At 37.6% G+C, this 20696-nt stretch overlaps 1 protein-coding gene across 1 annotated transcript; it reads left to right on the top strand.

Moving 5' to 3' along the window:
* The first annotated feature begins 323 nt into the window (after nucleotides 1–323).
* On the top strand, nucleotides 324–20153 carry LOC128232977 (GPI ethanolamine phosphate transferase 1-like). The gene is made up of 27 exons (XM_052946804.1): nucleotides 324–511; nucleotides 2304–2580; nucleotides 3032–3153; nucleotides 4423–4521; nucleotides 5354–5457; nucleotides 5767–5891; nucleotides 6218–6348; nucleotides 8348–8467; nucleotides 8652–8692; nucleotides 8911–8970; nucleotides 9395–9543; nucleotides 9857–9878; nucleotides 10283–10419; nucleotides 10684–10859; nucleotides 11113–11185; nucleotides 11531–11624; nucleotides 12002–12094; nucleotides 12529–12620; nucleotides 13346–13393; nucleotides 13594–13663; nucleotides 13903–14011; nucleotides 14820–14922; nucleotides 15348–15594; nucleotides 16693–16844; nucleotides 17221–17296; nucleotides 17523–17639; nucleotides 18190–20153. The coding sequence occupies exons 2-27, from the start codon at nucleotides 2354–2356 to the stop codon at nucleotides 18331–18333; spliced, it is 2931 nt and encodes a 976-aa protein (XP_052802764.1). The 5' UTR covers nucleotides 324–511; nucleotides 2304–2353; the 3' UTR covers nucleotides 18334–20153.
* The last annotated feature ends 543 nt before the right edge of the window (nucleotides 20154–20696 follow it).

The raw sequence follows: 20696 nt of genomic DNA, 5'->3' as shown, positions 1-20696 counted from the left end.
GATTCTAGAATTATATATGGCTATTGTAAAAGATTTTTGCACCACAAATGTACATCCCTGACAATGTCGACTATGTCGAAGAGTAAACAATGAAAGCGTTGAACAAAAGCAGAATTCAGTAATTTGCAAATAAAATATCGTTGATTTTAATCGCTTTAACAATATAAATACCCTTATTTATAGCGCATTTCAAACACGGACTATCGAGCTTAAGAAGCACACCGTTGATATACTGGATAGTGCGGATCAATACGTTTAGACTTGCTACCTGTGTACATAAGGTGGCTCACTTATAAACCAGCAGACCCTGACGCTTGAACATATAGCCTTACTTAAGCACTTCAATACCTACCATATCAAATATCAGGGTATTCCTAACATGGAAACCATGTGATGAATTGTGTGTGTGCTAAATTTGGATACTATCGTGTTTAACTCGCCAGCCACGTGGAATATGATTGTATGATAGATTTTCACTTGATTAAATTAAGTGTGACAATCCTATTCAAAGGTAAGTTCCTTTCTTGTACTATTTTTTCTTATCAAAGCATAGTGCTTAAGTATTAAGGTATACACAACCTGTTCGGACATATTTTTTGAAAGCAGGAAAATATCATAAGGCCATAGTCTTTTAATGTTTGATATATCATTGCCTATCATGGTAGCAATCGTTCATGGCAACTGATGTGATTTATTAACTTTTATGATTGACAAGGAGGTCAAGATAAAAGCATTTTTTGTGTGAAACGTCTACTATAAAAATCTTCTGTGCTCCCACAAAAATTGTCAACAACTGTTAACATTCAGGTCATTCATTATCTTCAAGGTAAGTCATATCAATGATAAAAAAACGCTCGATATATAGAATTTAAGATTAGTGGAGATTATACTGGATATGAGCTATATGTTCGTTTATTTGAAAGTATTTGGAATAATAACGTTACATACCATAATATTTCTTATTTTAAAAAGATCATACTAAATACTAGTGTAATGCATACATAACACTATACGAGTTATTGCTATGTACTTTCGGTGAATCAACTTTAACATGGATGAAAGGAGACACTACTACATAAAATATCTATTGTAACGAAGTTCGCTTATTGATAGGGTTATTTAAACAGAACATCGCCTCAACCATTTTTTCTACAACTAAACATATCTCTAGGCCACACCAAAATAGTGTTTTGTTACATGGATTTTGCCAAAAATATTGGAGCGAACTAGCGAATAAAATAAATACAATATTATCATTCTTCATAAAATCCGAAGCGAACAGCGAACCGTTTTTTTTTTACAATCAATAAAAAAAAAGAAAAATTGTTTTAAACAATTGCACCAAAATCCACCCATTTGTACTAAATCCTGAACCCAATCCCAATTGGACAATGCAAAAATGTTCCAATATGTTCTATTAACGCGACTGTTTTGAGTTAGCACAGAAATGGATAGGCTAAATTACTAAGACAATTATAACATATTTTAAATACGATGATCATTCATAAATACTTAATATGTTTAAGGAAAAGGTTTGAAACAACTTACTTACCTGAACCACTTTAACATCACTAACAGCTGTATTTAGACATTTATTTTAATTGGCTTTGGATAATAACAAAGACTGAGCATCAACAAAAATTGACTACCAAAATAAACAGTACGTGCTTCTACTACTACTACTGCAACTGCTGCTTCTGCTACTGCTACTGCCATTGCTACTGCTACTGCTACTACTACTGCTACTATTACTTCTTCTACTACTACTACTACTACTACTACTACTACTACTACTACTACTACTACTACTACTACTACTACACTACTACTACTACTACTACTGCTACTGCTACTGCTACTGCTACTGCTACTACTACTACTACTACTACTACTACTACAACTACTGCTACAACTACTACTACTTTTAATTCTACTTCTATTACACCACCACCACCATCACCTCCACCACCACCACTACCACCACCACCAACAACAACAACAACAACACTACCAACACCACTACCACCACCAACACTATCACCACACCACCATTACCACCACCACCACTAACACTACCACCACCACCAATGACACCACCACCACTACCACCACCGTCCCCCGGCACCACTACCACCACCACTACCACCACCACAACCACTACCACCACCACCACTACCACCACCACAACCACCACCGCTACCACCGCCACCACCACTACTACTACCACCACCACCTCTACGCTTTGAACATCGACCTCAAACGATTAATATCAACTCATATCAACCCTTTATTGATCGTTACAGAAAAAAAAACATCCCGCCCCAACCCTTATCTCCAGCCAGGGTAGAAAAGGATGTCTGCCTGGCAGCTGATCACCGCGGGCTTTCTGCTCCATGTCGCTTGGATGATCGCCGTGTTTGACATTTACTTCATGACCACAATTCTGCCACTCTCCACCAAGCACAACTCACCGATCCCGCCGCCCGCCAAGCGCGTCGTCTACATAGTGGCAGACGGCCTCCGGGCGGACAAGATGCTTATGCTGCAGCCAGATGGCTCGACGCCAGCACCATTTATTAGGTATCTATTCAGTTCCCTATGTTTCATTTTCTACCATTTAAATGCTCACCTAGTTGTTTGGTGACCTCTTGTGTTTTAACAAGAATATCCTCTTCAAAAGATCTAAACAAACTGTAGGGAGTATTCATTGAGCGTACCACCGGCTACCATATCATTGAACGTATCACCGGCTACCATATCAACTGTTTTTGTTCAATTGGTCAAACCAAAATGGGAAGGCATATGCCACTAGCACACATTCTTTTATATGTGTTATTATGATTTCTTTGGCCCCTAAAATATTAACCTAATAAGTGCAAATTTCGGGTTGACTGTCCCCTGACTTCAATATCAACACTTTAATAGACCAGTGCTCTATGTAACGTTTTGTAGAAAATACTATGAAGATACGAGTCTACAATTTACCAATTTCTGTATTCGTCCCTCCCATAAGTTATTCCTCTCTCCGCAGATCTGTGTGTGAGGAGAAAGGCTCATGGGGCGTCTCCTGGACCGGTATGCCTTCTGCCACCCGCCCTGGACACGTTGCCATGACCGCAGGATTCTTCGAGGACCCAACCTCCGTCGCAAAAGGTACGCATTTAATTAAATTTATTCAATACTATCACCCTAAGAGAACAATAGAACATATTTAGACAGTGCTGGTCCTCTAGACAAACCCCAACTTGAGGAGAATGTCGTGAGGTCACAGGTTCGAGATCTATAGCAACAATGTATGGCAGTTTGGAACATCTTGGATGGTTTCAACGTTAATCGAACTTTGATGTCACAGATCAGTTCAAGTTGATGGTTTCAACGTTAATCGAACTTTGATGTGATAGATTATTTGAAGTTAATGGAAAAACAAATACAATATTTGCTCTCCCATTTTCCAGTAGTGTGTGCTTCCACACTGTCGGCGCAATGGCTTTTGGTAATAACAACTTCGTTTTCATTCATGTATTATGCACATTGGTTGTCTTTTTTTCCTCTGAGGAATATGACCATTATTGACCAGTTTAAGTCATTTACCAAACTTTGTTTATATATGGTTCGGACTGTCCATGAATTGTTGCTATATGCCACCTGTGCATGATCTTGACTCTGATCACAACGTTTTACTGTCCTATAAACATTTCCGACGTTTGAAAATCGCACTGACAGGATTAATTATTTGCTCGATTTCTTATTGATTTGCGAAAGAAGTGTCAAGTGTTGTATACCATTGCAAAGGTTATAGATGGAGCTTATCAAAAATGTACAGTATGTTTAGATACTGACGGTTTTGTAAAAGAAAACAGAGAAAACCTGATTTTTGGGCAAGTCCTTAGTGCGTGTGCTTTCTTTAATGATAGTATTAGTGACCATGTCTTTGTCCGAAATTGGGTTTTTTGTCAGTATTTGGTGATATAATTACTTTCATATATAATTTCAGACCACACACAGTCAATTTTTTTTTCTAAAATACTTACGTTTAATTCTGCCTATTTTCTATGTACATAACTGAATCGTGAATTATATCTTATGTTGTTACTATATATGTTTGAAAATCATTTGTAACTTATATATCGAATTATGTTAACGCACTCTTAAAGGTGACCTATAGACCCATGGGGCCGGGTGACCTATAGACCCATGGGGCCGGGTGTACTCTCACTGTATAAATTATGTTATTTATTTGTATGATACACATGTCACTATAATAAACAATCTACTACCACAGTAAAATTCCTGTGGTTTTCCTTTCATCTAATAACGCTTTATTTGTATATGGGAACAAGGTTGAAACAGTTACCCAAACTCTTTTTTCAATGGTCAAAATAGACGTTATTATAAAGTATGAATGATAATTTATTGTTGCAGACATCAGCGGCGGTGCTATCGATTTTGACACGGTGTTCGCGGAGACACGATACACGTGGACCTGGGACACACCCAAGTTCCTTAATAAGGTCGCAGACTGTGAGTAACTTATCAATGGCAAACTTTCACCATAGTTGTATTGTTTGACCATTTAAGCTTTTGACGAATTTGAAGTATATTCATATTAATGGCCAAATGGTCAACATCATTTGGTATCTGGAGCAGAGTCCAAGGTCAAAAGCCTCAGTATGAGCGATCTGAAACGAAACATGGTTCCTCACTTTAAAATGATTATGATACATTATTTTCAAAACGTTAAGAATCGGCAAGAACACTTGAAACACTGCTGCAGAACGTATATATTTCATGTTGGCAATTTTGATGAAATTGAGTCAAATTACTGACTTCAATGAACAGACACCAAACAGCATCTAGCAGATGCTCACTTTAACACATTTTGGAAATCAAAGCCAAAATTAATTCAAGTGTAACTAACGCTTTTCGGTAAATAAAGAGTTTTCAGTTACCTTTTTAAATAAATATGAACATAAGATATCTAATTTGAAAGTTTAACGACAAATTGGCATTGCTACAAACATTTTTTTAACAGTTAACACGAAATTTATATTTCCAATGTCTGGCCATTTTAAACGTGAACGAGTCTCTTGCAAAAGTGCAAGTTCAGAAAATGATCGGATCTAAATTTCACTTAGTGCGAGAAAGAAAGTACATTTTGATCATGAAATTACCGAAACTGTCATTATTTGAGCAAGAGTTACTATTATTGCACATCATGCTCGTGCATAAGTGTTGTTGCATAACCCGTGTATACTACATTTTGTATGTGTATTAATTTCTAAGGATCGTTAGCAAATACATGTACATTGTCATTACATAGACATTATAAAAGCGTTCATTTTATGTTTTGTAGATCACCCGGAGAGGATATTCTCTGAGCAGTTCCCCAGCGAGCAGAAGTACTTGGCTGGTATCGACCCAAAAGACATGGATAGCTGGGTGTTCGATGAAGTCAAGGTAAGAATCATCAGCCAAATAATCTTTCAAACCCGGCACGAGTTGCCTTTCTATGTCAATATGCTTCAAAATAACGACTCTCACTCTGGTAATCATCGGATAGGATGATGATCTAGGAAGAGGTTTGAGCCTCACTTGGGCGTAATTGGGAATAATGTTTCTCGTACCAATTAAGGTATGATATCTGGTCGACCCCCACTTAATCGAGGCTGACCCTTATTAAAACAGACATATTTGCATATCAAACGTTTCAAAAGTTTGGGCCACAAATGTCAATACATGTTATAAATTTCTAACCTCGGTCTGCAGAAATTCATGGATCAGGCGAAGACGGACGAGGATCTCCGCAAAAAGTTGGACCAGGACAAGCTTCTCTTCTTCCTCCACCTGGGCGGCATTGACCACGCCGGTTACATCGTGCGCCCCCAATCACCGTAAGATTGTGGCTTATCCCAACATTTACTATGCATGGGGTATACAGTATTACTACATCTTCCTCCAGCATTTACTGTAAAATTTATGTTCTTGTTCATGGAATATGAAAATGAAGCAAAGTTTTCATGAACTAAAGAACATTTTTTGTGTAGTAAATACGTTTCGCAATGATAAGTAGTTTGAAACTGCTCATACCACATCGCAACACTGCCGATTTAATTATCTGTTTTATGTATTATTTGTTATTTTGGTTTCAATGATTAAACGCTTAACATTGAAATAATCAAGGAACAGAGTCCTTCAGGCGCGTCTGCGTGTATTTTAGTGAGTACCTGCAGCACGTGGCGTTCCTGGACCGCGGGATCCGGCATACAGTCGAGATGTTTGAGGAGTTGTTCAACCATGACGGCAAAACCGCCTACCTCTACACCTCAGACCACGGCATGAACGACTGGGGTATGCATTGGTTCTTAGTTGGATTGGGAAGGCAGCTGTCAGCTAATATGAATCTTACTTGAGTCCGGTTCCTGGATTGAAACTGTGTCCATGATTACGAACAGTCTCAGGTCCAAGTCTAGACTCAGACTCAGAAAAGCATTTTTATGAAGGAACAAAAATTCACAGTTATTCCATTTCTTTTACAAAAAAGTATGTTAAGAATAGTAAAACATTCAAATATGAATATGTTTTAGCAATTTTTACCATCAATGATCTGATAGAAGGAAAATTACAATAAAATGAAGTTTTGCCACTATGAGTCTTGAGTCTTCCCTCAGACTTGAGACTATTCGTAATCACTGCCCCAGGTGCCATGATTACGAATAGTCTCAAGTCTGAGTCTAGACTCAGACAGCCTGAATCTAGACAAGGACTCAGATGTAGTCGTGAATGAACGAACAGTCATCTTTGTTCCATTTCTTTTACAAAAAGGATATGTTAAAGATGCACTCTTACTCCCAAATTAGATTTTCCACAATTAATACAATTGTTTAAAAATACCAAAAAGAGTAAATACATGTCAATAAGTTCTTATATGAAGGAAACCGAGTTTAATTTGAAAGAAAAGTGCAGAAAACACAGTATTCTAACCTATGCGACGATAGTAAATCACTGTAAATATTTTAGTATTCACCAATCATTTAATATTTTGCGTTTTCAGCTATGAACTATATGGTTACAATCTTGTTTTCAGAATTTAATATTTTTTAGTAATGCATTATTAACTAAGTAGTTAAAGGTTTATCACTCAAAATATAGGTTTGTATTGATTTTGAATAAGAGTGTCAATTTAACAATAGTAAAACATTCTACAGTCCAACCTCGATGGCTCGAACTCCCAGGGACCGGCGAAAATAACTCGAGCCTCGAAAAATTCGAGCCAAGCAGGATAATTTACATTCAGTATATATAATTCGGTCCTTTCCATCTAGTTCGAGCGAACGAGGAGTTCGAGCCAAGCGAATTCGAGCCAACGCGGTTGGACTGTATTTGTAAAATATTTCAGCAGAGTTTACCGTCAATGCTTTGATGTGTAATAATTACAACTTTGAGCAGGTGCGAGTCAATGTTTAAATCAACCTATGTGATATTCATTCGTATCCCCATGAAATATTCGTGTTAGCAATATTCATAACCGGACTACTTTCTTTTTACAACCTATGACGTAACGTCATAGTAGAAAGTTGTTTTCATTAGTTAGCGCATTTAACATGTGCATTTTCCTTCTTAATACTGGGGTTAAAATAAAGTTACTAAATTGAGCTCCACGTGTCTCCAAGTCAATGATTTATTCAAACGTTTAGGAAGGCCACATGCTACTTGGAATTATCGAGTGATGAATTGCGGTTCTTGGATAAAAGCAAAAAATGATCTTTTATTTTTTTAGTTGTAATTATAAGTATTCGGTGTTTATGCAAATTAGGTGTATTTCCCCCGACACTTAATACATCAATGGAACGAAGAAAAATAATCTTCAATTCTTAAACGAATGCTAAAATGGAATGAAGATTTTCAACTTTATGTCTTGGGTCTGAATTCACCCTCGAGACTGTAATCAGGGCCCTAGTACTATTAAGACACTGGCGGGCATGACAATGTGTCCCTGGTAGAGCTCGAGCCCACGACCTCTTGAGGGAGAGGTTAACATATCTACCATGCCATATACGGCTATAGGCATTTCAATGAACTCAACTCAGCTCAACTGGTTTCAACTCAACTTTCGCTTGACATAACAATAATTGATATTTATTGACAATCCTCATGTTTGATACGATTCAAGATCCTATGAAATCTTACGGTGTCTGTGTTAAATGATCAGCCTATTACCGTTAATTTTAGAAGGCGTGCACAGTTACGACTCCTCGGACGAAGTGCAGTGTCCGTTAGTGGACTTGGCAGCCGATATCTAGAAGGTCGCACAGGAACCAATACTAAATATGTAAATTTCTTCTTTCAGGAGCACACGGTGACGGCTCCCCGGATGAAGTGCAGTGTCCGCTGCTTGTCTGGGGCGCTGGCATCCAGAAGGCGGCACCGGAAACACGCTTAGACATGTTCAAAGACACCATCTCACAAGGTAGCGATTTCTAGATTCCTTTAAAACTGCGGCTTTAAGCAGATTAACAAAATATAATAGACACACAGATAATTGCCGGAAATTCTTTTTTTCTTCTTTTAAGCATCTGATTAAAATATTTTACCGGCAATATTATTACGTTCTTGAACATTATATTTTACACGGAGTGATGTTTTTTGTGCAGATTGGGGCCTTGACAAGTGGTATCGCAGGGACATTGACCAGGTAAGTGTTGTGTTAATTAACGCAGGGACATTGACCAGGTCACTGTTACAATCATTTATTCACTTCATATTACGAATATGTGTAAATTGATGCTTACCTTTGTTTTATACCTTTTATGAGAAATATCTTGAAAGTCACAAATGAAACGGACGTTTTAATTTTTCATGATATTCTCAATTCTGAATAAACTATCAAATAACAGTATTTTTCCTCTGTAGAGAAAGATGGCAGGACTGCTAGCATCAATGATCGGCGTACCATTTCCCCAAAACGCCGTGGTAAGTATAATATTCGAACTATACTAGATATCCAAATATGATACAAATGTTTAATGTAATAAGCAATGAAACCATCCAACTGCTACCAAAAATCAGAAACTGTGGTAGTTATATTTCGTTTTATATAAGCACATACTACTATTTATCTTTTATAGAAATACAAACAAACCGAACTTAGATTGCAACAGTGAAAGCACACACAGCTTGATTTAGGATGCCATGATGGTATTTCCTACATCTTTATGATAATTGTAAGACTCGACTTAAGAAACCAATTAAACACAACCCCAACACTTCTACATTTAGATGCCAGCTGCCGATGAGTACCCGGACATGGCGAACCGCTGGTCGCAAACCTCAGACATTATAAATTACAACCTACATTTACATGATTTAATAAGCTACTAAAATACTTTTTTACTAGATGCCAGTGCCCGACGAGTTCCTGGACATCCCGGACGAATCCCGCGCGCACGTGCTGTACGCCAACCTCAAACAACTGCTCGACAACTTTGTCGCAGTGGAGCGGGACATCTACCACGGCCTACTGGCCTTCAAGTTCCGGGCGTACGGGTGAGTGATTCGTTGGCTGGTGTACTGTGTTCTCCGTTATGGAGTTTTATCTTCTCTGTCAACCAGGGGTTAATTCTTCTTAAATGCTTGAGATTTTATAAATGTCTTTAATCAAGCTAATAAATATATACTGTAAGTTATAAGTCCGCTGGCCTCACTTTTAAAATAAGACCATACTATGTATATTTGATGAAGGGGTTGTTTAATTATTAGTTACCGCTCTTAGTCATTTGATTAGCTGTAACTTCCTTAATTTTTAGACTGTTGATAGTCAGATTACATGTACTGTAATGATTATGTTTATATTTTGCAGGAAAGTGACAACAGAACTCATTGTAAGTCTAGCTATTATTATGTTTAATTTTCAATAAATTGTCACATATAAACATAGACAAAAATGATTTAATAAATGCAACAATTTCAATTCTTGAAAGTTTGCACATATACAATACTAACTTATGTATGTATATGATATTCCCTCTTTCAGCTTCTAAATTCTTTAGAAAAAGTTATCCGGTTAGTGCATTGGTAAGCGCACTCGCTTTTCATTTAGGCGACCCTGGGCGCTTGTGAGTTTGGTTTGTGGTAACTAAGCCGCACAAGTGAGTTTCCTTCGGGTACTCCGGATTTCCCCACAACACAAGACCACACTCTCACGTAACAGTGCGAACGAGAGTTTATAATATCTTGATGTTATAATTTTTCACAATCGTTGTAAAATGAACTATTTCTCTTTCAGCCGTCCATAAAGACCGACATAGAGGCATTTCTAGCATCCAAGCAATACCAGCAGGCAATCTCAGTAACCAGAGAGAAAATACAACTTGCTGTAGACGGACTGCGCCACTATCAACACTATAACACACAAACACTTAGGTAAGACAAGGCCATCCATGTTCTTCTATAGAGCATTTACGAACATTTCTAGTGTATATCTGGAGTCTATGTGCAACATTATCTGTCAAGCATTTCTTTATATCAGCGCCGATATTCAGACCTTGGCAGTTACATTTTATGGTATGCTCGAATAGCTTAAGGAATCGGTTTTGGACAAGTCTTATTTCAAGGTGGTGGTCATAGCTGTTCAACTAAAACATAAACTAAATTATATAATTCAGTCATGTTTCGCAATGTTTCCAGGTTTGCGGTGGCGATGAGTATGATTGGCTGGTTCATAGTGCTGGTACTACACCTGCTGCAGGCCCAGATGCATTGGGAGGACAACGCGGCCCTTTCACCCCTCGCACAGAACACCAAAAACATCCTCCTCCAGTGCGCTGCCGCATTCGCTGTCTTTCAACTTATATTCTTGTATTGTAAGTTCCTCGACACACTTTTTCATTTTTTAGCAAACGATTCATCAGTCTATGGGTAATTTGGCATGTGAACAATGTTACATAAAGGTGTATTAATACATGCACTAATGTCCTCTTAATGCGAACAGTTAAGTGTGCAACCATGTTTTAATCAAGTGAAATATCATTTATCAAACGATTTACACAGCTGAATATCGAATGGTTCTGCAGTCGTTTTTTCCCCAAAACTCAGACCCGTGATTTACTGTTTCAGCTCAAACGACAAAGTGGACCCACGTGCTACAGTATATGATTCCTCTACCCATATGGACGGCTGTAATAATCAAGTACGTTAATTGTCCTGCCTTAGAACTGTAGCCCATATGGTAATAAGTATCGCACTAAAAGTTTAATCCCCGGAACCCTGTCAATAATTACAAGTATCGGACACATAAAGCATTGTTTTGTCAACATTATTTTTTTAAGTCAAATACTGGACGTCTGGACGGGACGAAATTAAACTGAACAATGACCAGATCGGATTTATACCTAAGCGAATATGGGTGACTGCGCATAAAAGTAGTTCCCATAATTATAACATTTTAGGCTAAAATGTGGTAAATTCCACTTTCAGTCCCTTGTTTTTGTGGTTAGTTCGGGTGGTTACATGTATACATATTCTGTCATTGCAGATGGTATGAAATCGGTGACATCAAGCCAATATTACGACAACAAAAAGAAATGGCAGGAATTTTCGCTGCGGCTTTAATTACGGTTGTCATGATGGTGGGTCAATTTTTAGTTCACGAAAATACATGTGTACAAAACATGAAGAGAAATGCGTTCGAACTTAGGGGATATGAAAGATTATATTATTTCCACTCTAATTAGATATATAAAGCAATATGCTATACAATATACAGTACTGTGTTGTACTGTAACAACATGGTATTGGACATTTAAATTCAATTTGGTATCGTTGACTAATTTTGAATATTTGTATAACTCAGTCGTAATTCAAATACTCAGTATACAAATCTATCAGTCCTCGTGCCTTATTACTGAAGCCCGAGGTTTCCATATTGCTTAACATCGAACCGTGTATTTCAAATCGACTATGTAATGATCATAATTTTGTGAACACTCCAATGCGTTGTTTGCAGGCGTATGGGTTGTACTACAGAGGAATTATATCCATATGCATGTTTGGATTTGTGGCGTGGCTGTTCAAGGGCAAGGCCAATAAACTGGACCAGGTATGCTTCATAATGCTTTCTTAGATCTGTACAACATCCTTCAATGCTGCATGATGTGTTCTTTAAACATTTCAATAACTGCAACAAAGTGTTTTGGTTCTTTAAATTTTAAAATTAAGTGTTTAGCTTTTAAATCCGAGCTGTATCATCAATAAAAAAATTTGTTCTTCATTTAAAATTCCATCCAATCGAAGATTAATAACTTAAAAATTGGTTTAAGCAATACAACGTTGACAATTAGTTACAACACGGTAGTTATAATGTTAATCATACAATAACAACAGGACTTACTTTTAAAAACGATATGTATAACGGTTTAATTCTAGTCATACCTGCTGCCTTTGTATTTGTATTTCAAGGTAGAAAAACGTGCAGTGTGTTTGACCGCCATAAGCACTCGTGTTTTCTATACAAACTGACTGTTGTATTTGCAGGACTTGATGGTCAAGTGGACGGCGTGTATAACAGTCATGATCCTGTTGGTGGCCCGGCCCGTGGGTACCAGGGATCTCAACTACGAACTTGTGTAGGTCACGAGTAGAAGAACATTTGAGTTTGATGTTGCCTTATTCATCTTTTCGCAATTAAGATAATAACCTTCAGATGCACAATGTAGTGCGAGTTTTGCAAGTATAAGCAAGTTGGTGTGCATTTTGAATAAATAAGTCGAAATGCTTACGAATTCAGCCAAATTGCAAATACTTTAAGTGTGGACCGGTAATGCACCAGTCAATTGAAACCACGGCCACCCCAGATCCGGGGAATAGCGGGGACTTTGACTTTTGGTCCAGCCAACCCCAGCTAAAATCCCCGCCCTGCGGGGACGAACAGAAGGTAAAATCCCCGCAAAATGCCCCCGCCCCCCAGGGACCCTAGGTTAGGCCCATTCCCCGCTATATGTAAAGCGAAGACAAAACCACCGCATTCATCCGGCACTGCGGGGCCACCTGAAAGGTAAAAACACGGCCCATTTTCCTGGCTATCCCCGGTATACCCCCGGACCTGGGGGGTCGTGGTTACAATTGACTAGTGCATAAGGTGTACATTCCAATACAACAAATTCGGAATTCAAGTACATGTGTATCTAAATTCATCCGTGTATGATTCAATGAAGAAAGTAAGTACAACCGAGGTAAATGGAAATTGTTCAGAAAAAAATATTTTCTGTACCTATATCTTCTCTAAATCCGTTTTCGGTCTGTTTTCACGTTTCATTATTATAGATGTATCAATGTGTATTATTTATTTTAGACTCTTTGGTGCAGTCCTAGTCGTATCAACAGCTTCAATTTTATATTGGTAAGATTACGGAACACAACAGAACAAACTCGTTTTTAACTCAAGCACATATATAACTTTTTTGATAAGTATTTATAGATTATATCAACTTATTATTAATGTATAACAGTATCTGGAATGTTATTCTTTCCAGTTTTCGTTGTTGTAATGTGGTTATTTTGAAGGCACTGGAACCGAAAACGTTTCAAAAACATTTTCAGGAAAATTCCAGACTTTACAGTGAAGGCGAGGCGGTTAAAGTTTCTGTCATCGAAGTTCGTAATATTTCAGGTCAGTCTATCAAGCCCATAGTTAAAACTTTCACATCTTTTAAACTGGCGTTTATAGTTACTAAAATAATGTTTATAATTATGAGGATATTCTTTGTCATAAGTATAGCCATTGTTTCGTCTGTACATACAGCAAAAGGGACCAACCAGACGCAACTATCTGTTTCAAAGAATAAAACTTATTTCATTGTGTCCAGCCTAATCTCAATGTTAAACTCGTGTTTGTGTGATATTTTGCAGATATGTGTGATGGTGCTGTCGACGTTTATCCTTTACTACACCGCCTATCTCTCCAACCTCAACATAAGGACACCACTCCTCAACCAGGCCACAAGCTGGACTATATTCGGTAACTCAGCCAAGTTTTATTGAAGTATGTTTTGTTCGTCGTCGGAAATCTGCATCCCATCCTCCATAAATGGAGAGTCATAAAACGGGTCATACTGTCACTCATAGCGTCACAAGCTCGTGATGGCCGTGCGGACCGGAAGTGTATCCGACGATGTGTTGGTTTACATGTGCATGGCATTGCAACTTGTTTCATAATCTAAATGATTGGGCCAATTCCACTAACGTTTTGAATCTGAGAGTGAGACAGTTTGGCATTTTGTTGTTGTTGTTGTTGTTGTTAAAATGCTATTGTATGAGCAAAGATGCTCAAACATGATGTATATTGTATGTTACAAATAATCTGTTCTACAATCAGGAACAAATCTTTTTCTCAAGATTAGTTATAATATCTATACATATTTTGAAAAATGAAGCCTTCAATTTTCTGAGCCCGATTCTGAAACTCGGATGCAATAAGGAGTCAGGTTTTCCTTTTAAAACACTTCTGTTTTTCATTAGTTTTTAGTTCTTGGCCAAAACATAAACTCATTTGCAACATGAGGGCTCACGAGTTTACGATATATATGATTTGTCGCTCATGTCCCTTGGTCCTGTTTGTTCTGTGTTTAAATATATCAATTTACTCGCATATCGAAAACTATAAAATAAATAGTAACTTAATATAAAAGAAAATGATGTTATGAAGTGCAATGATCTATTAAAGGACTTGCCAGTTTCTTTAGTATACTTTCTTTCTTTCTAATTCAAATTAAGTCAAATACTAGCATACTTATAGACATTTATAACTACGTTTACCTGTTTTCCAGTTGTTTCCCTCGTGGAGCCGGTTTTTGTCAACACAGATGTCCAAAGCCGGTTGATTGCAGTGGCCTTTGCCATGGTCTCACCATACATACTTCTCAGCATTGGATATCCTTTCAAAATACAGCGCTATTTGTAGCTCTCTTTTGTAAAACTCTTGAGATACTGTCATATTATTTGTGTCGACTTCGGCGGCGCACATAACATTCAATGTTGATTGTTACTGGAAAACCGTTAAGAATGCAAATTTATCATTTTACACGATACTTGTAGACATATTCACAAGGACAATGCTCACACGCATAGCAAGTTCCATAACACCGTCTGAATATAAGTTATGTTGAAAAATGCTCCTTGATTGACTGAGAATAACAGACAAGCGTTGACCCGTCTACGGTACTCTTGTTAGTTTTTCTCATCCTACAAAAGGCTAAAACGCATCAGGTCCTTTTATACATTTACTTTTATCGATTTAGTGTAAAGTTTTGTTTTAACTTATTGATTGCGTGGGTTATTTCCTTGACCACTGTCACGTGGGAGACGCTGTATTACTTCTTCGTGTTGTGGAGCGGGTACCTGTTAATCGAAGTAGAGCGGAACCTGACCAAATCCCAGCCCATCTTCCTTCCCCGGTCCTCCTCTGCCCCACCCGCCAACAGGGTGTCCAGCAAGGGTGGGGCTGCGGGTGCGAAACAAGGCCTCAATGGGCAGTCGTTTGTAAAGCACCACAAGCACACGCGCTCTAATGACATACTCATCATGGAGCCTACCGTCACTGAGGTACGAACTTGTTTTAACTTTAGCAGTACTGTCATATTGCGAGTTCAGAATATTTGAATAATTGAAGTATTTTTTTAAGGTGGTGCTAGAACAATATTTATGTGGTTGATAAACATAACAAAGTAAACATGTTGCGTAGATATGTATTTTTTTCCATGCGTTGATATGTGGCAATGCTATTTTGTTATTTTTCTACGCTTGATATGTGATATTAAGTTCTTTCCTATAAGCATACTCGTTAAACATACTTTAATACAAAATATTTGTATAAAAACACACCTCATTTTTTCCACCCCATATCAACCTTAGTATGAGTTCAAAGTTTAATCGTTCAAACAAACTACAAGATACAGACGAACCCCGTTTGCCGAAGTCGCTTGGCTCGAATTCATTGTTGGCTCGAACTGGATGTTAGGAACCGATTTATTTACACTAAATGTAAGCATTTCCGCTTGGCTCGAATTTTCCGAGGCTCGATGTATTTTTGCCGGTCCGTGGGAGTTCGAGGCAACTGGGTTTGACTGTAACTGGAATTGTTTATCCTTTCGTTATTCTAGTTGTTGCGAAAACCTATGTGTGTCTATTCGTTACACCGTGAATTAGCAAACTATCTCTTGTCACGTGTACGGGTTTTTCCCATAAAACATTTAGCTCGTGACTGTGTATATGCCATAACCGTTCACCTTGGATGAATCTACTCATATCTCTACAGTGGAAATCACACACATACTATGTGTCCTGTACATCAATATCACACTTTAAAGCTGCACTCTCACAGATTTACCATTTTACAATTTTTTTTTATTTTTTGTCTTGGAAAAAGCAAATTTCTGCGTAAGTATCTCCAAACCAATGATTTAATATTGCTGACAAAAGATCAGATCGCAGATATTCATATTTCCGTTCGAAAATTAATGTTTTATGGCTTAAATCGTTACTAACGGTTTAAGAAATAGGCATAAAACATCAATTTTTGAACTTGTATATAAAATCTGCGGGTTTTTTTGTCAGAAGTCTTATGTAACTGCCCTCCATTGATTTTCGCAAAAGTGTAGTGTTTTGCAGTCCCTCTAATCACACCCCACTACCTTACTTCAGTGGGCGAGCCTTAACTTCAGCCCAGACGAAGGGGGCACGGAGATGCAGTCGAAGCGCGTGATCACCACGGGAGACGTCCGCAGGCAGCTCTTCTTCTTTGTATTTGGTGTAGCCACGTTGTTCGGAACCGGCAACGTGTGCAGTATAGCTAGGTAGAAACAAACCCGTAAAAATGTTTAGTGTTTATCTTTCTTCTGGATTTTCAGTTTATATAAATGATAATTGATTAAATTATTCATTTGCCAACCAAAATAATTTTAAAAATGAGTCTTGTAACTATTTATATCGTCGGTTTATCTTACTAGGAAGAACGATCTCCAATAATTCAGACAACGACAGTAAGCTTTCTAAATAGCCATTCAACTGCTTCAAAATAGCATTACTGCTGTTGATGTAATGGACTTATTTTATACTGTTTGATTTAAATTTATCATGCAATATGGCTGTAAGCCGAAAAAGAATTGGGTCCTTTCCATATACTTTGTAAATTTATTGCGAATTACTAATACAAAACAATTTTTTTAACAGTTTTGACTGCCAAGATGTGTTCTGCTTCATATCTCTACAGAATCCTCCAAAGATGGGTCCCCTAATGGTATTCAAGGTAAGGCTTATAAAATAACTTGCGGCATTCCAGACGTCTACGCGAGTCAACCTAGTAATCATTTTTTTTCACAAATACAATTTTCCTGGAAAGAAAGTAAACCTTGAAATTTTGTATATTGGAAAATGTATGTAAACATTGTGTGATTTAAATAAAAGAGTCAGACCGCAAACTGTATGTCAAAAGAGTTCATGTTATTTATACCTTTTCGTGTGTTTTATTTCAGTTGATAATACCGGGAATAACAATGGGCTGTTTTCTGCGAGTGGTCAATATGGTCACTTTTACCTCCATTAAAAACTGCAGCGTTATCCTCATGCTCATCATAAATGCATTCGTATTTGTAAGTATATTCTGTCCGTCATGTATGCTATTGTATTTTCTAGTTCGTCTTTGTGTAGAAGAACAGCTGAAAATTTCTCACTGCGTTCGTGTTTTCTCCTATTTGGCTTCATTGCAAATAGTTTATCTTTTTAACATTCATTCCACTTATTTGAGACCAATGGTAAAACCCATATGAATTCTAGCAAGACTCAAATTATTTTGGGCTTGTAGAGTTTTAATTTCCGTTGTTTAACCGAAACAAACAAACGGTCGTGGACAATTGCTTGTGGATTCTGAGATTTAGTTATAAGCCTGTGTTCAAAGACAAATATACTTTCCATTGTACACTGTTTGTATAGATCCCATGAAGTGAATCAATTGTTTGATAACCCGCAGTGTTTCGTTAAACTAACATTTGCACTTATGTCTGCTACCTTACGCAATGGTACTGTATACTCTATAATGACAATAAGGACAAGCCTTGTTTCAAAGGACAAGCCTTGTTTCAGAAAATTGACCACTGTGCTTACATACTTCGGGTTCTTAGTTATTGAATTGCTCTATTCCAGGTGAACTTCCTGTGGTTGACGGACGTGGGAGGATGGACACTTGTGGGGGAGAGTGTGAGCCATTATGTGGTAACGCAGTGCCTTGGCGCCTTCTTCTGCCTTCAGTTCGGGATCTCATATATTTTCACCTCCGTTAAGGTCTGACAGGTGACCTGTATAATACCAACCGTACGTTCCTTCAATCGGAACTCACATTTAAGAATCAACATCCGGACCAATCCGGAAATTTCCGCGAAGTTGTGATTGTCGCACATTGCCTTAAGAGGAATTGCTTGTGGCAGACTGTTCATGGACATGTTATGACAGTTAATGATTTTGTTTGTTATACACAGTGCTCAAACTATGTAATTTATTCAATTGTGTTATGTCTGTTTTTAGAGATGGTACCGTGCAAACGATTTTTGTTTGCTAACGTGCTAGCCCTGTGTCCATGTTTTCTTAACAGTCTCAAGTCTAAGCTCATACTCAAGATTCCATACTCTTAATTTGTAAATTTCTTCCTAGCTAAGCATTGATGATGTTAATTGAACGGTTCATCGTCATTTACACATAAATTATGTAAAAACATTTAATATGGATTATTTTGTGTCTTTTAAAATATTGCTTTTCTGAGTCTGAGTCAGACTTGTGGCTGTTTGTAAACATGTGCCCTTCCAGGTACTCGATAAAGTTTGGCTCCAATACACTGATTATATGTTATGGGGGCGTGTTAAATGAAAGGTGGATATTTAGGGCCTTCATTCATATTTGTTTGTGTACTTTTGTATGATTTGTGCATTCCCTTCCTAACCAAATAACATAGTTTTAATATCCTAACATTTATATCAAAGCACTTTAACTCATTTAGCACATTAACTCTTGAATATTGGAACTACTTTTCGCACACTGGCTTTTGCCAAACTCAAAGCGCCCGGATAGTATTTATGTTGCCTTTAACGCTTTTATACACTGGGACCATCTTGTTACAGAGCGTATCGTAAGAACGATTGTTTGAAATTTATTCTTAGTTGTAATGAGATATATTTGAACAAAAAATCGTTTGGCTGGAAAGGTTTCATTTTATAATTTATATAGGTTGGAGTTTTGTCGATTTACAGAAAATGGAGCGAGCGCAGCGAGGCTGCAGGTCGATAAAGCTCGCAATATTTTCTGTAGAACGCCAAACTTATCTGGTGTTCGCACTTATTTAACTCATTAGCTCCGCCCTCTAGGTAGTCACGTGGTATTTTGGCGCGAAAGTTAAATAACAAGTGTATAATGCGATGGTAAATTGTCGCGGCTTTATTAATATTTCATAATAGCAAATAAACTCAAATTGTTGGTCGAACAAAATTTGGATGTAACAGCGAACTATGGAAAATAGACGACTGTAAAGACAAAACAATTTCTACGAAAATAAATTGGTATTCACCGCCATAACTGCTCTTCCTAATATGAAGCTAAAGTATGAAGGGTAATTCCTCGATTGTCATTGGCCCACAAATATGTGCGAACACCAAGTTTCTTTGATTATGCAAGTTTAAATTTTTATTAAATGATGGATACACGCTCGGTATTCAACCCATTTTCCGGATGATACCAGTTGTTGCCATACACTCGTTGTTAAGACAGTCCAAGTTTCTCGGTTAATGGTTCAACTATTTTTGTTATACATTTGTAAGCGGAGGAAAGGGGAAAATGTCGTTGTACTGTTTATTATAAATCCATGGGTATTCCATTTCAAACATACATCTTGCTCGATAAAGCCCTGTATGAATCTTTATTTCACACAGTAAACCTCCGTCCATTTGTATATGACTTCACTTTTGAGTAAAAACATTCCTAACCCTGTTTATTTTATTATGACTACATGACTGCATGATGAAATTGTATATATCCCAATATGCGAAACTGATGAGTCATTGATATTATCAAATCTATTTGTCTTAGTTTTGTATTTAAAATAATAAACTTTTTATAATGAATTTTCAACGCTGTTGTCATATCTTAGCGATTTTCCTTATCGACATTTCTATACTTTGTGCTGAGTTTCTATTTTGTAAGCTAATGTAACTAATTTTGAGAAAATTTAATAATTATCAAGGGAGGGAACTCTTTCTTAGCGCCGAATGTTTAATTGTCCGCCCTTCTTTATTTTGGCGCCTTTCTCACTTGTTCTCTAGTTTTAATCCGGTTCGGACGTGTGTTTTCTCCCTCCCTCCCGCCCGATTCTTTTATTATGCCCCCCCTTCGAAGAAGAGGGGTATATTGCTTTGCACAGGCATGTCGGTATGTCGGTCGGTCGGTCGGTCGGTCGGTCCGTCGGTAGACCAAAGCTTGTCCGAGTGATAACTCAACAATTCCTGGACGTATGGTCATCAAACTTCACATGAAGGTTGGGCCTGAACAGTAGGTGACCCCTATTGATTTTGGGGGTCATCGGGTCAAAGGTCAAGGTCACAGTGACCTTTAATGGTAAAATAATTTTAAAGCTTGTCCGAGTGATAACTCAACAATGCCTGCAACCA

This window comes from Mya arenaria, chromosome 4 (assembly GCF_026914265.1).
Source record: "Mya arenaria isolate MELC-2E11 chromosome 4, ASM2691426v1".
In the NCBI taxonomy this organism is placed as follows: domain Eukaryota; kingdom Metazoa; phylum Mollusca; class Bivalvia; order Myida; family Myidae; genus Mya; species Mya arenaria.
This window is presented reverse-complemented; position numbering and strand designations above follow the sequence as displayed.

What these genes read in the sequence shown, in the direction of transcription:
- LOC128232977 (XM_052946804.1), top strand. Translation starts at nt 2,354, where the DNA reads ATGTCTGCCTGGCAGCTGATCACCGCGGGCTTTCTGCTCCATGTCGCT. An exon ending in TGGACGGCTGTAATAATCAA is followed by an intron (nt 11,186 to 11,530) that starts GTACGTTAATTG and finishes CTGTCATTGCAG; the next exon opens with ATGGTATGAAATCGGTGACA. An exon ending in CGAAGTTCGTAATATTTCAG is followed by an intron (nt 13,664 to 13,902) that starts GTCAGTCTATCA and finishes GATATTTTGCAG; the next exon opens with ATATGTGTGATGGTGCTGTC.